Source organism: Brugia malayi (assembly GCF_000002995.4).
Source record: "Brugia malayi strain FR3 genome assembly, contig: Bm_v4_Chr4_scaffold_001, whole genome shotgun sequence".
Classification (NCBI taxonomy): domain Eukaryota; kingdom Metazoa; phylum Nematoda; class Chromadorea; order Rhabditida; family Onchocercidae; genus Brugia; species Brugia malayi.
In genome coordinates, this window is record NW_025062478.1 from 709809 (window position 1) to 728173 (window position 18365).

The 18365-nt window shown below is 26.0% G+C and overlaps 2 protein-coding genes across 2 annotated transcripts; one reads left to right on the forward strand and one right to left on the reverse strand.

Moving 5' to 3' along the window:
* Positions 1-950: 950 nt before the first annotated feature.
* On the reverse strand, positions 951-3035 carry Bm9045 (Uncharacterized protein; the record flags this gene model as incomplete). Its single annotated transcript, XM_001894326.2, has 6 exons — positions 951-1096; positions 1348-1519; positions 1906-2058; positions 2216-2558; positions 2668-2786; positions 3027-3035. 6 exons carry the CDS (start codon positions 3033-3035, stop codon positions 951-953), a joined length of 942 nt encoding a protein of 313 aa, XP_001894361.2.
* An 8626-nt stretch (positions 3036-11661) lies between these two features.
* Bma-pmp-3 (Uncharacterized protein) lies at positions 11662-17626 on the forward strand (the record flags this gene model as incomplete). The annotated part of the gene is made up of 16 exons (XM_043081209.1): positions 11662-11806; positions 12060-12187; positions 12766-12905; positions 13101-13220; positions 13544-13669; positions 14232-14377; positions 14621-14745; positions 15125-15216; positions 15314-15455; positions 15594-15673; positions 15842-15957; positions 16238-16348; positions 16534-16668; positions 16862-16955; positions 17118-17262; positions 17456-17626. 16 exons carry the CDS (start codon positions 11662-11664, stop codon positions 17624-17626), a joined length of 2016 nt encoding a protein of 671 aa, XP_042937143.1.
* Positions 17627-18365: the final 739 nt, after the last annotated feature.

Below are 18365 nucleotides of genomic sequence, written 5' to 3' on the forward strand. Positions count from 1 at the left end.
AAACTCATATAAATCTTCCTTTTCACTTCATTCGTATAAATTTGACAAGAAAAAAAAAAAATTTTTTTTTTTTTTGTTCAAAATGTGCGATTTTTTTTTTTTTTTTTTCATTATTTTTTTTTTTTTTTTTTTTTTTTTGAATGAAAATGAAAATTAACGATTAATAATGAGCAAAAATGTTATTTATGCTTTAATATTTTTTGAAAATTTTAAGATAAAAGTTTTAAAATTGGGAAGAAAACAAATTGTGCAATTTCTCGTAAACATAATCGATTACCATTATTATTGGATATTCAAAGAGTAAATGCATCATTTTCTAATATAACTCCTAAAATACTTAGATTGCTTCGCAGTCTATCGCATCGATTGCTCTATGAAAATTGCCAATCCCTATATTGCCGAATTTTTTTATTTTTATTCACTTTAACAAATGAAAGACTAAAATATCTGACTACACTCAGATCTTTACATATTAACAGTTCATTTTTCCGAACAGCTTCCCGAGAAACAAACATAATCGAAAACAATTTAGTGAACGCTTTATTGTTATCGAAATATGTAATTTTCAATCTTCTAAATATAAACTATGGAAAAAAAAAAAAGAAAAAAAATACAATATGATTCAATGTTGTTATGCACGTGACGGTAGATTACATGAACAAACAAAAAATGATTGACAATGCCATGTTTAACAATGGATAAAAAAAAAAAAAATGTGAATGGAAGAGATATGCAAAAACAAATGATTACAAACTTTAAAACAAAAAATGGAAAAATAATACGCACTAATTCTTATAGAAACAACATAAACACTAAATAATATGAAATAAAAACAAATAGCTACCATATAAAAGATAGCCCAAGTTTGATAAATTGCAATTTTACAATGAAAGATGCAATTTTTACAATGAAAAATCGCATGCAGTTTTCTAAACCAACTGCATATAATTTCACAAACTCTTCGTAAGTTTCATCAAACTTTTTAAATAAGTGACTTCTTTTTCGAGCCAGTTCATTTCAGTTTTCAATTCTGTGTTGCGTAGTTCAAGCTTATGCAACTCTTGTTTCATCTGTTTCACTTCTTCACGACGCTTACCTGCAAAAAATAAGCTGAATTACCAAGCAAATCTATCGAAAAACAAAGTTGTGTGGTTAACATATTACAACATATATATATATCGTTACTTCCGTCAACACCTGAACAAGTACTCTTTAGTAATCTCAAAGTTTTGAAGATTAAAAAGAAGGATAAAAAAAAATAAAAAAAAAAAAGAAGGATAAATATGTTTTGCAATTAACAAAAGCTTTTAATTCCATAACAATATAATACACAACATCTACACTCACCTCTATATCGAATTGCTGCGCAACGATTCTGCTCCCGTTTGCGCTCACTAATACCATCAAAAAGCATTCCGTTTACTGCAAAATTTTCAAGCTTTTGCATGTGATCTGAGACAACACTGCTTTTTTCGTGAATACTGCCATTCGCAATTTCCACAGCACTTGAATGTATTGTCTGAAAATTAAATGTCATTTCATTCTTAAGAACAACTAAATAACCATGATTTCTAAAACAAGTCCCTCCAGCTATTTAACGGTATGTGAAATGTCAAATGCATTTTGGAGAAATAGTAGGAGAAGCGCTGGAAGTGATAATGAGCAAAGAAAAAAAAAGAGAGAACAGCAAGAATCATTCAATTTAGCTTATTTCGTATCGGATTATTAGTAATAAGATATTTTATTAATAATAAGAGAAACGTTATATGACGTCAACTATATATCCTTTAGGATTTAGGATTAGTGAAAATTGAAAATCAAATTCCTAAAATTCTTACTTGGACTAAGTGTACAAAACAGTATAAATTTCTTCTTTAAATGAAATTATGGTTTGATTTGTTCTACCTTATCGTTTTCTCCCATCACATTTTTAACACTTTTTCGTGCTGTGTTAGTTTTTCGAGCAGAAAACATATTTCCACTACCAGCAGCAGTACAAATATCAAATGACATCATCGAAACATTGTCCGGAGCTATTGACAATTGTGTAGTGCATTTCTGAATGACTGGTAGTAGAGACAACAGTTTCGTATGCATAGAAAAGAAAATACTGACAAAATAGAACACAAATTTATCTTACAAAAAACCGAACAAGAAAAGAATTATCTTTCTATCCAAAAAAAATTTGAAAAAGAAATTGTTATTGGGAACTTACATCAATTAAAATTTCATCATTTTTCATTTCTTCCATAGGCGGTACAATAACTGAATGATTTGCCTTGGCTTGTGGTGTTGTAACGACTGTATTGATACTTTTCATGTTAAAATCATCATTTGAATCTAAAGTGGTAATCCCATAAATATTCATGAATTCATTCAGCCACGAAATATCATTACCATCATAATAACCAGGTTTGTCACATTCATCATCTAAACTGCACAATAATTGTCCTTCGTCATTTTGCTCTGCTGTTGATGTGTAAATCTGTTCCAGTACATCATCCAAATCTTCGTCCAATAAGTATCGTGTTGAAACCTTGGAAACGTTGTTTGGACATCTAAAAATAGAGCAATGACGAAATCATGACAAAAAACTGAAATACTATCAAAACTTGAACTAAGTACTAAGGTTGACAACCCGCTAGTTTCAGTAACATGAAAAGATACCTGGAAGCAGCTTTAGAAATACTACTTTCATCGTAGTAATCCGACAGTAAGTTGTCAGCTTCTATAAATGGGATATCCCAGAAAGGTACCACGCAAAATTGATCGTCCATCGCTGCCAACTAGAAGAAAAGACTATTAATCACATATAAAAAGAATTTTTTAGAACAAATAAATATATAATTTGTTTAGAATGAAATACAATTAATAAATTTACCTATATGGAAAAATTTAATACAAGCTAGCACTAACAATTCATACCGATAAGAGTAAAAAAATCTCAACATTTGGCTAACACTCTTTAAATTTACTATGACAATTATGTAATATGGGAGTTATATTTTATTAACTTTGTCTCGTACTTGATGCATCTTTTTGCTTGCAGGAATACGTTGAATGAATTGCACATGCAAAAATGAATGAAACGAAGAGAATGAAGAAAGTCATGTTGAACCTAAAATAAACAAGAATAGATGTTGCCATAGGTTATAAACATGAAACACATTTTCAATAAAAATGCAAATGTTAACTTTAGATATTGTCAAATTATCTTTCAGAAACAACCAATAATGTATGATTGCCCATCAATCCTAAATAATCTATTTCATCTAAGAAATTAACTCCTAAAATTGACAGATATCACAACATACTGTTTTAATTTCCTTTGGTCACTGCATTTCAAATATTGATTTTCATGGAATCAAATTAAGATGCTTAATAAATTACCATCTAATACACACTACAAAGTATAAAAAGCTAAAAAAATATCTAAGCTTAAAAATTCAATTAATTAAGGAATAACAATAATAAATGTAAACTAACCAGTTTATTTGCTTTGTTCTCACACTGTTGCGAGTAACTATTTAAGCATAGGACATCATCATGCTGCGTAATAATAAATCGTTTTTAATTTAGCCTAAAATTGACATATCATATATGAAATAAACACTGCACACCATATCATCTTATACACGTACTATTACGTAGTACGTGTATATGATATATTTATTAGCACGTACTATTTATTAGCTCTTCAATATTAAATAATATTTTATTGGGATAATACGCAAATGCGCACATATATACGTAAATCTTCTTTCAATAATCTTAATAATATCCGCTGCAAAAAACTTTCTCTGCTTAAAATCTAAATTATTTGAACTATTACTTTAACATTAACACTATGAAGTATCTATTTCACCCAATCAAAAGTCAAACACGTACAATCAACACGTACGCATCAACACGTACCTATCTTTCTCATCCGCTGCAAAAAACTTTCTGCTTAAAATCTAAATTATTTGAACTATTACTTTAACATTAACACTATGAAGTATCTATTTCACCCAATCAAAAGTCAAACACGTACAATCAACACGTACGCATCAACACGTACCTATCTTTCTCATCCGCTGCAAAAAACTTTCTGCTTAAAATCTAAATTATTTGAACTATTACTTTAACATTAACACTATGAAGTATCTATTTCACCCAATCAAAAGTCAAACACGTACAATCAACACGTACGCATCAACACGTACCTATCTTTCTCATCCACTACAAACCTATCACTATTATCAGAATGGCAAGAAAGGATAAAACAAGTCAATTCAAGATAAAAAGGAAAAAGTGTCATTTATCTGTCTAGCACTTCTATTCCGCCCATTCCGTCCACCTACTACTACTCCTCCCGGCGTACAACTGTTCATAAGAATCTGTTTTGTCTCAGGTAAGCATTTCGCAATTTCTTTGCATACACACATACACACACACACACACACACACACACAGACGCCCATACAGACATACTTTGCGTACATACACACACATTCACACCCACACAGACACAGATACACACACGCTTTCGTAGCAGACACGCATGCACATGCGGTCGTCGCAGACGTACGTAGATAAGTGAAGTGAAGGAATCAACCTATCAACCTCCCCGTCTCGTCCTGTCCCGGATCTATCTGGTGGAGATTGACGTTTGATTAATGAGAGGCAGTTTGATCATATGGTCGGTTCAGTGGCATCGATGAAAGAATTACACTGAGAGAGAGAGGGAGAGAGAGAGAGAGAGAGAGAGAGGGAATTAAGATGAAATTTCGCCATACTAATTGCATCTGTGATAATTGCAATTTTTATCAAATCAAATTAAAAGAAAAGTTGTTTACTTTTCACATTTAATTCAACAACAAAAGTTTAACTTTTGACGTTGTCTACTACTGGAAATTTAGCTTTTCACGTTATTTATTGATAAAAAAAAAAAAAAAAAAAAACTAATAGTAATTATCATCATTAATTATCATTTCAATAAGAGTATGTCTTAATTGATTTCCATCTCTTTCCTCTCTCCCTATAGATACATACATATTTCTTTCATTCCCTTTTTCTCTCCTCTCCTCTTTCATTTTCATTATACTTATTTTCAATTCTCAAATTGAATTTCAATATAATCGGCAAATTGAATAGCAAATCTTTCATTGTTAATAACATATTATTTAATATTTCTTATCTTCATTCTAATCACTAATCTCTCCTTCCATCTTTCTCTCTTTCTCTCTCTCTCCCCGTCTCCTTCTGTCCCTCTCTCTCTCTCTCTTTCTTTGTTTGATACCTGTAATTATTCCTTCACTTCTTATCTGTGCTTATCATTCATTATTGATTATCATTTCTTATCTTTTAATGCAAATTTAATACACTATAAAGTAGTAGTAGCATTGCAATTTATCAATTTTATATTACTTTTTGTTTGATAAAGGAAATTAATGAGAATTAATGTGAAAGTTGAATTTTCATATTAATTAATTATATTTGTGATTTCATACTTTTTCTCTTTGTCATATTCATTTTATTCAAATGTCAGAAAAAAAAAATTGAAAAGTTATAAATTTATAATTTCAGGATTTAATTGAATAAATAGGAAATGACAACGAAATGTCATTTGCTGATCACAAATGCAGCAATGTTATCAGTGGAATATTTTATTCAATAAAAATAGGTTAGCATTTTTTTTTTTTTTTTTCCTATGTCATATAACTTTTCAGAATAGTTTATTCAATCTTTCCTTTAATTTTTTTTTAAGTATTTGTTCTGTTTGATATTTCTATGTTTGCACCACATATACTTATTCTTACTTATTCTATACATATATACTATTCTCTTTTTTATATACTTATTTCTGTAATTTATAACTTTAAGTTACTTCTTAACAAAGTTACTTATATTTTTTATTTCCATGTAGTTTGTTTTTTTTTTTTTTTTTTCATTTATAGGATGTATAGATCTGATACCTTAATAAGATATCAATTTTGTAAAGCATACTATAGATGCTAACTTATAATACTATTTATATGCGATAAAATGTTTATATTTTATAGTAATATAATTTCATGCTATCATCATCAAATATCATGAGAAAATGAATATAATTTTCTATATACGTACTAAGACGTACGTAATTTACGCGATTTTTTTACTGTGCAGCGTTTGTATTACGTCATACGCTTCTATCTTTTGCACCATACAGACGTGTTCTTTTTTCCATATTTAATTTACAGCTTAGTTACTTCTTAACAAAGTTATTTTTTTTTTTTTTTGTTTTTATTTTTATTTTCATCCAGTTTGTTATTTTTGTTTGTTAGTACAAGTATATTGTTATAATACTTTAACAGATGTCAAGTTTATGAATTATACTACAAAATAATTAAGTTAGCATAATTTTTTTTTTTTTTAAATAAAAGTAGCTTACATCCTCCTTTTTTTTTTTTACATTTTACACCATTTCGATACTTTTTTTTTTCAACCATTTGTTTTGCTATTAACTAATAGTTAGACAGTTGCTTTCACTCAATCATTCAGTGCAACGTTTCACTTTTAGTTTAACATTTTTGTTCAAACAAAATCATTAATATTGGTAATGTTGAAGAGTTATTTATAAGGATGATAATATAAAATTTGTTTGTTGTTTAGCTAACAAACATAAAAATTTAATATATTCAAATTTAGTATTAAAAATTTTTCAAATGGATAATTAATCATTTAATTATTGTTTAATCTTTCGCATTATGTACTCTTTTAAATATCTCAAATCTTATCACATTCAGTTGTTTGTTTTTTCTTTTTTATTTTTTACCATCAATATACCAAAAGTTTTACTTCATATTTTTCCATTTCACTTTTTTTTTTTTTTTTTTGTTTCCTATCTTGCAATTGCTGAAAGATTTGTTTTGTAAACAATGTGTTTACATATTTTTACAAATAGAATTGCTAATTAGTGATCATTCAAAGTTTTTCCTTATTAATTTTCTATTTTTTGTTTTTTGTTTTTTGCAAGTGTAATTTTTTTTTTTTCGAAGAAATTTAGCTAGAAAATTCAAAAAGTTTAAAATTATTCTTAAAATATAAGATTTCTCATAGAATGTTTAAATTTCAGTTACGATTTGTTAAGGAAATAGTTTAGCTTAAAGTATGAGAATTTTTGATTTTTGGACCTTAGAATGAAAATGATCACACTGAGAGAGAGAGAGAGAGAGAGAGAGAGAGAGAGGAGAGAGAGAGAGAGAGAGAGGGAGGGAGGGAATTGAGCGTTATCGGATGTCAAAATGAAAATTAAATATATGCTATAGCTGTGCTTTAATTCACTATGATTGGTTAAACAAAGGATCAGTTTCTTTCATTTTTCCCATGAGATTATTTAAGTTGAAAATTGGTAACTCAAAAATTTTTTCATTTTATTTTAATAAAATTTATTTTTTCTTATAATTTTGGAACTTATTCTAATGGAATACAACTTGATTAGTTCATATAAGTCACATGGATATTTCAACTTTTTAATTTGTAATTTTTTATTTTAGAGTTTTTTTAGCAAATGTTTTTTATCGCAAATTGCAATCATCGCTTTATGAATGGAATAATTTGTTAAGCAAATTTGGTAAGAAATTAATGAATTAATATTATATTATAATAACTCTGTTATTGTTAAAAGCTTTTTTTTTTTTTTTTTTTTGAATAATAATTTTATAATATTCCTGCAATTTTTAATTTTTTTCGAGTAATATAAGATATAATACTTTATTTAATATATAAGATATAATATATATGAATTATATAATATTTTATTTATTTCATTCTAAATAACAAATTGAAATTGCATTAGGAAAATGAGATGAAATAAAATAATGTGAGAAGGCAATTAATACAAAACTACTTTTTGATATAAAAAAATTTTGTTCATATTTAGAATTCAACAAATGCTTATTGATATTCTATGTCAGACTTTTTGACTGAAAAAATTCGTTTTCTCATTATTGATAAAATGTTCGCAATGTGCCATATATGCATTTTTTTTTAGTGTGAAAATTATTGGATGCAAAAAAAAAAAAAAAAAAAAATGCCTTAAAAATTGAAAAATATTTTCACATTTACATAACAAAAAAAAAAAAAAAAAACAAACTTCATCCTATCATATTTGACGAGATCTTGTATTTTTACTGATATATATATCTTTTTAAATATTTTCACATTTACATAACAAAAAAAAAAAAAAAAAACAAACTTCATCCTATCATATTTGACGAGATCTTGTATTTTTACTAATATATATATCTTTTTTTTTTTTTTTTTTTTTTAAATTTCAAATTTCAATCGAATAATTAAACAACACAAATATGAATATTAGCTGATGTTTTTTATACATCAAATGATTATTGCCAAAAGAATACAAACAATTCATTACTTTATATCAATATCTTTTTTTTTGAACTTTTTTTAATCATTAGATAAGCAAGGATTTTACTTTTTTTTGCAAGTTATTGATTCTTCTTTTTTTTTTTTGCAAAAGATTCAATTATGCTTTAAGTCATAATTAGATTTCTTGAATAAGCGTTTTTGTTGAAGTGAAATGAGAAATGAGTATAAATAATCATAAATGAAGTAAAATATATAAGATAATTAAATTTGTTTCAGTTTGCAATTTTTATTGACAGAATGGAGACATAGAATTTTGAAAATTGTCAAAAAAGATTGCCAAAATTGAATCATACATGCGTCCAAAATGTAAAATCAATACAATTTAGAATTGTTTTTTTTTTTTTTTTTTTTTGTCTGCTATAACTACTGACTGAAACAGACGAATTTGTTTAGTTTCGATTGATCATCATTTGATAAATAAGGATAAGGAGGAATTGATAATACAAATAATTCGTTTTTTAAAATATGGAATTAATTTTTCAAATTCGTTTTTTTTTTTTTGTATAGTTTGTTAGATGTCTAAGAGAGAGTGGTACGATGTCGGCAAATTGTTATTTTGGAACAAAAAAAAAAAAAAAAATTGTTCTTTCGCTATAAACTAAAAAAAAAAAAAAGAAAAAGAAATGTGAAAAATTTATTTCCTATAATTCTAATTGTTATGCTTGAGAAACATATTATGAAAAAAAAAAAGTGAAATAAAATATTAACGGTACGACAGCTGGCTATTACGTGTAGAAAAATTTTTTTTTTTTTTCCTTTTGAAGAATGAGGCCATCTGGTAGGAGGAGGAGGAGTAGTAGTAGTATAATTTTTGTCGAAATGATTTCGATGAAATGACATAAATGAAGAATGAATGATGGATAAAAGAGACAATTAGAAAGGATGAATGAAAAAAAAAAAGAGAAAGAAAAGAAGAATGAAAATGAGAAGGAACGAAATAGCTGATCAATTCTAGGTTGATTGACCAAAAATGTATATATATATATATAGCTTTCATTGGCTTATCTTGATCTATTATCATCTAAAAATTTAAGTGAAATATTTTTATTGTAGCTGAAGATAATAATTTTATCATAGAGTTAAAAAAAAAAAAATTGAGAATGATTAATGAATCATTTTCAAAAATGTAAGAAGAAAGAAAGGAAAAAAGAAGAAGCAGTGAATAGTGAATTATGGATTTATAAATTTCATATCTTTGTTTTGATTTAATAATATATTTTAATTTATTGATTGATGGATGAGTGTTTTTTGTTTTTGTTTTTTTTTTTTTTAAAAAAAAAAGAAAATACACCAAAATGAGTGAGTGGTAAAGAAGTGAAAAAATAAGAATGAAATGAAATATGAGAATTAATTAATAACTTTATGAGAAATAATTAATAACTTTTGATCAATTAATGATCATTTATGTATCATTGTTAGATAGAAAGTTATTATGTATTATTACTAGATATTTATCAATTTGTGATAATCTGATCTGTCATTTACTTTTTTTTTTTTTTTGACAAGTTACTATTGTACAATGTTATGCGAATATAATGAAGGATCAATCATTTGACATTTTGAATCAATTAATGTTTGATCGTAGCATCTTTCATTATCATCTCTCCTTTTTGATGAGTTTTGTAGCATAATATAGCTCTATTGTTGTTCAATTATTGATAGCATTTTTAAATTTGAATTGTTCAATAAATTAATGATAATTCTTCTTTTGATTTTTTAAAAAAAAAAAAACGAAAAAAACGAAAAAATTTGTTTGGAATAATGAAAAATAAAACGAAGGAAACTGTTTCAAAGAAAGAAATTGTTTCCCAAAAAAAGGAAAAAGGAAAAAGTTTTCTTTTTTTTTTTTTTTGAACAAAGAAGGTTCGTTTTCTTTAGCTTATTCATGAAAACATAAATAAACTAATGTTTTTTTTTTTTTGAATTTATTTCATTTTCTAAAAGATCAGAAATCATAAATTTAGTTAAAGAATAATGAAGGGAAGCAAACGAACTATATTTCTAATGAGAAAAAAGCTTCATTTGTCCTATTTTTTGCACATTTATTTGCATTTTTTTTTTTTCCTACTTAGCATTCAAATTAATTTGTTGTAATTTGTCTTTCTCGTTTTTTTTTTTTTTTTTAGTAATATCTATTCATTTAACAAATTATTGTTCAACTAGATTTTATTTCTAAAGAATTCATATTATTTTCAATTGTCTAACTGAAATGTTTCTATTTTAAAATTTTCCATTATAAGAATTTTCATCCGATATTAGCATTCTTTTCAAAATTGATCTTTGGCATGGTAAGCATATATGAAGCATATTGTGATCTAAGTTTTTAATCACTTTACTTCTTTTATTATTTCATTAAAATCATAAAATTTTAATATATGGCATAAATTATTCTTTCTTAATAATCGAATTCTATTCTATGATATCATGATAATAATGATGATGATAATGATGATTAAGCATGAAATAGCGTAAAAATGTTCATTTTTGTAATATTACAATGAAATGAGTGTATGTATATAAAGCATAGTTATTTCAAAAAAAAAAAAAAAAAAAATAAAAGTAATAGCAAGAAAAGTTTTAGAAATTTTACAGGAAAGTATTAATTTTTTTCTTTTTTCTTTTCGTTTTTCATATGTATGTAAGTTATAAATTATAAAATGACATTTTTCATGATATCATAGAACAGAATTTGATTATTAGAAAAAAAAAAAAAATAACTTTATGTCACATATTAAAAACGCACTGTTGAACATACTAATATCTCTTTTATAATAAGAATTTTTTATTATCATCTTTTAATGGTTTCTTTTAACGTTTAATATTGAAAAATGTTTCAATGAAAAATTTGAAAATAATTGAAATAATATGTTTGTTTAAATTTATACAAATAAACTGATTATCTAAATTTATGCAAAAAATATGAATATTATTTGTAAAAACAATAATTAATGCTAAAATTTGCTAGTATGAAGAAATGAAACGATAAGATAGATACAATCATAGAGAATAGACATTTAAAAAATTCAGAAAACAAAATTGAGCTTTTCAGATTTGCTATTAATTGTGTTAATATTTAGCATTAAAGTAGATAGTTTTATCTCGAAATTGTTGAACATAACCAATAGTTTATAATTTTTCATATTTTTTTTTTTTATCTAAATAACAAAGTATTATATAAAGTAATAAATTTCATTTTAGATTTTAGTCATATAATTTGCAAATATTCATTATTTGTATGCTGCGACAATGACTATTCGAAAATTCTCCATTGATTTACTATTTTTCAAACGTACCTATACGTTGCTTAAAATAGTTTTTCCATTTTCACGATGTCGAATAATACCGAGTTCATTTCTTATTGCTGTATGTGTTATTGTTGTTTCTATTGCAGGTAATTATTATTTAAATATATAAAATTTTCAGTTTAATAATGAAAATAAAATTGTCAATGACTTTTTTTTTTGTGTTAAAAATATTTAGAATTAGGATGATTTTTGAGAACAAAAAAGAAAAAAATTCTTTTTAAATCTTCAAAAGCTATTAATATTACAATGATATCCTTTTTTTTTTTTTTTTTTCCTTTAGACACTGAATGTGAAATGGTTTTATGAAAATTTCTTTTTTTTTTTTTTGTATTATTTCAGATCAAGTAGCAACTTATTTTGTGGGTGTATTACCAAGTGAATTTTATGTTGCACTTGGTAATCGTGATATTGAAACATTTCGAGTGCTTGCTGCTAAAGCAACTTTAATTATTTTGTCGAAAGCTTCGGTAAACATTTTTCACAGTGTTATTTGAATTTTGAAAGTTATCATTGTTCTTTTAATAAGTAGTTTTCAATTTTTAATTTAACATATGCAAAATTTAATGCTTTAAATGAGTTGTTCACTTAGTAACAATTCAAATTATCATTCTTGTAAACAACAGATTAAAATTTTATATAGATGTTTAATTTATATTATTATCATAATATCAGATAGAATTATTGATTAAACTTTTAGCTAAAGTATATTTAATTAGAGAACTTTAATCTTCTCATCACACATTTGTCATCATCATTGTTATCTAAAGAAACACAAACACATCCGTTTTGATTGTTATCTAATTGTGAAATTTGATATAAATGATGCATATGTAATCATTAAATGATAACGCAATCAGTGATAATCAAAATGATCCAATAGCAAATATAGTAAACTAAGTTTAACTTAATCATATCTCATTGATAGTTATATCATTTATTGTTCTATTAATTTCCATTGTTTTTTTTTTTTTTTTTTTTTGAAATTATAAGTTTCATTTGAAATTTTATAATGTATTGATAAAAAATATAGAATATAATCTTTCAGACGTTATCAGCTATAAAATATATGGCAGCGCAGTTATTTTTAAAATTTCGTGAAACTACTGGATTTACACTGCATCGCTTGTATTTTAAACGACAAGGCTATTATCGCTTAAATGTTCTCAGTGATAATTTTGATAATCCGTTTGTTTTTGTTTTTTGTTTTTTGTTTTTTTTTTTTTGTTTTTTTGTCTTCTTTGTCTTTTTATAAATTTCCCTATAGGATAATAACTTATTTTATGTTACAATTCTCTAAATGTTAGATATTAAATTAGAATTTATTTGTTACCTGTAATTTATTTGATAATTATACATTGATAGAAATAATTCATTTTACAGTGATCAACGTATGACACAGGATGTTGAAAAAGCGACAAAATTATTAGCGCAAGAATTATTTGCACCAGTTTTTATGGCACCGTTTGTTATAGGATATTATACTTTCTTAACATATGAAAGGTCAGCTTTCAATTATTGTACAAATAATAATTCTTGAAAGAATATTAAAAAAAAAATACGAAATGCATATTATTGATAAATACTGAGGAAAGCAATGTAAAGGAATATTTGCTGATTTTATAAATTTTCTTATATTCTTAATTCGGCTTCCTGAAAATCAAGGAAAAGCTATAAAAAGCATTACACTTTAAAATTACTGTATTATTATTTATAAATAAAGAAGTATTGTTAATTACTATTACTATAGTATTGTTTGTTTCCTTATTTAGAGTAATAGAGTTAGGATCATGCTACGATCAAATATTATTGTATATAAGTTTTAGTTCGGGATATCTTGGGCCATTAACAATTTATGCTTATTTCACGTTAGCTACTGTGATTAATCGACTTTTACTGTCTCCAATTGTATTGTTGGTTAATGAGCAAGAGAAGAAGGAAGGTGATTTCAGGTAAGCTTCTCGAAATTTTGATCATAATTAAAAAAAAAAAATCTTAGAGAATAAAGACAATATCAAATGCTAAAATGATTTATGTTATCATTCTTTTTTCTTGTCACGAATTTACATTGATATATTGTCGTAGAGCAAATGTAATGTGACTATTATACTTATACTTAAAGATCAGTAAAAATTGATAATTTACATAATATTAATGCATCTCCATTTTTACAAAGAAAAAAGAAAAAAAAAATTTGCAAGTATCAGTTATAAATTCATAAAATTCTTTGCATTACAAACTCTTGTTTTGTTCGTTCTTAAAATTTTTTGCAAATTCGAGATAAAATTAGAACGTCATATTTTTGCATATACTAGTTATAAGATAATGTCATATTATAATTTTGACTGTTCTCTTTTTTACACTCGAATTATGTATTTAAGAAAATAAAGAGCTGACATATAAAGAATGATCAAATAACTTTTTTTTTTTTTTTGAATGAAAGAAAAAAAAAAAAACTTTAAAGAAAATTTTATTAATTGTGTCACGATATCTCATCATTTTTTTTTTTTAAAGGTTACGTCATGTTGAAGTACGTACAAATGCTGAATCAATTGCTTTTTATCAATCAGGACTGATTGAAAATGTTATGACAAACAAAAAATTGAAATCACTAATTAAAGTGCAAAATAAATTAGTCGAATGGCGTTTTGCATTGAGCTGTAAGTATAAATTTATCATTTCTAGTAATATTTTTTAGTATATTTTGTAATTTTGACACTTAACTGCTCAACATTATCCGGAATAATTTTTTGGTACGTTAGGAGAAAGATTGCAATAATTGAAAAACTAGTTATTTCTTCAAATCTGGCTTAATTTTCATGGAATTATTCAAGATTCAAATTTTAAATGCTCACAAAATTTCACTAATAAAATGTACAGCGATTACTTAATTATGATTTCAGTAGCAACAAGCGCTTTCGATTATTTTGGCGGAACATTAAGTTATTTGATTATTTCAATTCCGATATTTTTAACACACAATTATGACGATTTATCCGGAATTGAACTTTCTGGCATTATTAGTCGGGTGAATGATAAACATAAATTCTTTTTTTTTTTTTTTTGTTGTCTTTGTTTTCTTTTGCCTGTTTGTTTGTTTATTTTTTGCATTACTAGAATCTGTTGAACGTGTTTTTTAGATCTTCAAAGTTTTTAGTGTTTTTTTTTCAAGTTAAAACTCTGAGCAAGACAGTCATTAATTGGATAAGATTATAAAATTACTGGAAAAGTAATCAGCGATAATGTTACTTTAACTTTGAAATTGATTCAAAAGATTTGGGGAGGGGAGGGAGGGGGGGTTATGAATGGTGGAAAGTATGATTGATTATTCACTTCTGATTTGCATAATCTTTTTTTGTTGTTATTTTGAAAAAAAAAAAAAAGAAATTATTGAGATATTATTACAGAATGCATTTTATTACTTGTATCTCATCTATAGTTTCACTCGTTTAAATGCACTTTCGGAAGTGATTGGCGATATGGCCGGTGTAACCCATCGGTAGGTTACCGAATGTTTTTTCCGGTTTTTTTTTTGTGTTTTTTTATGCTACATACTATTGCTGTCGAGTTCTATGATTAGATAAATATATTTGCAGAATAATTGGACTATATGAAGAGTTGGTAAGACTACATATTGATAGGCTTGAAATGGATCGTCCACCATCGACAGTTCCATCCTCGGTGGTAGTTCTTGCTTCAGAAGATCCAGAAAAACCGAATGTAGTGCCAGAGAGGAAGGTAAATTTGTTAAATTTATCGGTACAAATCCAAGAATCCACATTAAATTACTCAGAACAAAAATTATTCACTTCAGTAAATATTATTTAAAAGAAAATGTTAAATTGGCAATAATTACTAAAAAATAATTATTTACAGATAGAAGAATTGTATGGTAAACAAGGCCACTTATTTGAACTTGAACCAGACGATGAAGAAGTTGAATTTTTGTTGCAACGGTGAAACTTTTTCCTGTATGAAAGATAGTAATTTTTCTTTTATCTGGTTTTTGTTACCACATTTCTCAAGTTTCTCAAAATTCGAATACTTGAAGGTCTGAATTGAATTACAGTATCCTTCTTAATTTCTAGTTTTATTTTACTATATTCAGAATGTTATGATTTCAGAGCAGATGAAAGTCGTGACAGAGAAGAACCGGAATGGCTTGATGATGGCATTGCGATGACTCTCGATTCAGTTACTGTTGCATTTCCGAATGATTCATCGGCACCTCTTGTCTCGAGTAAAATTAACTACTACTTTTTTCATTTTTGTGATTTGCTAATTAAATGATAGTAATGATGAAGATGAAAAGGATGGATGAATATTTTTGTGCATTTTTATTAAGCCTAGCGAGCCTTAGATGGGCAGTTGTTATAAAAACTTGAATTTGATTAATTTGCGCATACGAAAGGCATATTCAGTTCTTTTTTTCCTTTTTAAATACTTTCAAATCGTTGATAGAGTGAATTTTTTACTCGAATAATTTGCTTTTTCTTCCAGCTAGTCAAAATTATTTCTAGATTTGTCGTTGCAAATTGTTGAGGGCAAAAATTTGCTAATAACTGGTGATGGTAGTGTTGGAAAAACATCACTGTTGAGAGTATTTGCTGGACTTTGGAAATGTGTCACTGGTTAGTTTTTAATTTCATCCACCATTGAGCTATAAAATAAAAGAACCATTTTTTCTTTGTAGAAAAAATGAGATGTAATTATTATTATTGAATATTATATTTTGCTTCTTCCTTCTTCATCTTACCAATAGCTATTTTGATTACTGAAATTACTGAAACAGAATTCTGGAATTTTTGATTTTCAGGAAAACTAGAAAGACATTGGAAAATGAGTCCAATGACATTATATTTTGTGCCTCAGAAAACTTATTTTCCAAATGGTGGCTGTAGTTTGCGTCAGCAATTGGTTTATCCACTAAAAGCTTTATCTCTTGAAAAAGGTGCGTTATTGCTATCAATGAAGTAATAATAAAGTAATAATCAGATTTTACCGATATAATTTTAAATGATCAGTGAGATTGGTTTCTGGTAACAGTTAACAAAACATTCATTTTAAGTTCAATTATTATCATATAATTTGTTTAATTATCATATGAAAATAGTATGTCTTTCATTCTGAATACAAATTTTTAGAAGCAGCTCGTTTAGCTCAAATTCTGGAATGGATCAAATTAGAGCATTTGTTACAACGGTGTAATGGTTTAGATACACCAGTAGGATGGGATTGGTAAGTAATTTACAGTGTTATTTTTACGGTTTTGGTTTTGAAAAGATTTAATATAATGCATTTTTCTAGCTAATCACTAGATTTAGTTTATCTTCATCGCTATGAATTCTCCTTGATAAAGTTATAATTTACATTTCAATTTTGATTTAGTGTTAAATTTAGGTCTGAAACATTGTCACCCGGTGAACTGCAAAGGCTTTCAATAGGTCGTGTATTATACCATCGACCACGAATAGCATTTCTGGATGAAGCAACAAGTGCTATTGGTTTTGAGATGGAAATGTCACTATATCGTTTGATGAAAGAGGTTTTTTTTATGTTTAGCAAATACCTTTTACTCTCTATCTGTGGAAATTTTTTTCACTTTTGATAGCTTTTTGATACTGGAAATATTCACAAAATTGTTCAATTTTTATCTCATAACTGACAATAAATTTAGCTTTTGTTAAGAATGCGTTTTTTTTTTTTTTTTGAAATATTAATTGAAATGTTAATTTCAGGAGCGTATTTCATATGTTTCAATAGGACATCGATTTTCGCTAAGGCAATATCATGATGTAGAGTTACATCTTAGTGGTAATGGTGAATGGACATTGAATGACATCGATGCAACAAATATGAGTAGCGGTGGTACTTCAACTTTTATCAATCTTTCCATGAAGAATAGTTAAAAAAAAAAAAAAAAAAGAAAATGCTCTTCATTTTTCAATCATTTATTGTTTCATATGATAATACCATAACAAAATATCAATCTTGATACATCTTACTATGAAGATTTCATTTCTTTCAAAAAGGATTTTATAGTCTTTATCACTTATTGAATTTTATAGTCTTTAATTTACTAATTATTAAAATCACTGTTTGAAATCTAGTTCATATTTTAAAAAAATCATTTTTTTGATATAATTAAAAGAAGTAAGGTTTCTTGTCCATAAGATGATGATGATAGGACAGCTTTAAATTTTAGTATTTTTTTCTTTTTTTTTTTTTAAACCAAGTTTTCATAATACAATATCAGTGAATCATTTTGGTTGATTCCTTATGGATAATTTCTTGTTTTGCGGTGCTTCACTATGAAATCTTCCATTTTTATTAATTTCATTTTTTGCAGATCTTCAATTTTCTTTTTTTTTTTCTTTCTTTTTCTTTTTTTATCCTGTTATATTTGTGGCATTTAATTTGTTTTTTTTTTTTTTTCTTTCATTATTAATTATTTTGTACAGTATGTTTAATTTATGAACTGTAAAAGAGTTATCATTGATGATGATGATTAGTAGTATCATTGATTATGATGATTAGTAGTATCACTGATCATGATGATTAGTAGTATCATTGATTATGATGATTAGTAGTATCACTGATCATGATGATTAGTAGTATCATTGACTTTTTTCTATTCTTATAATACTT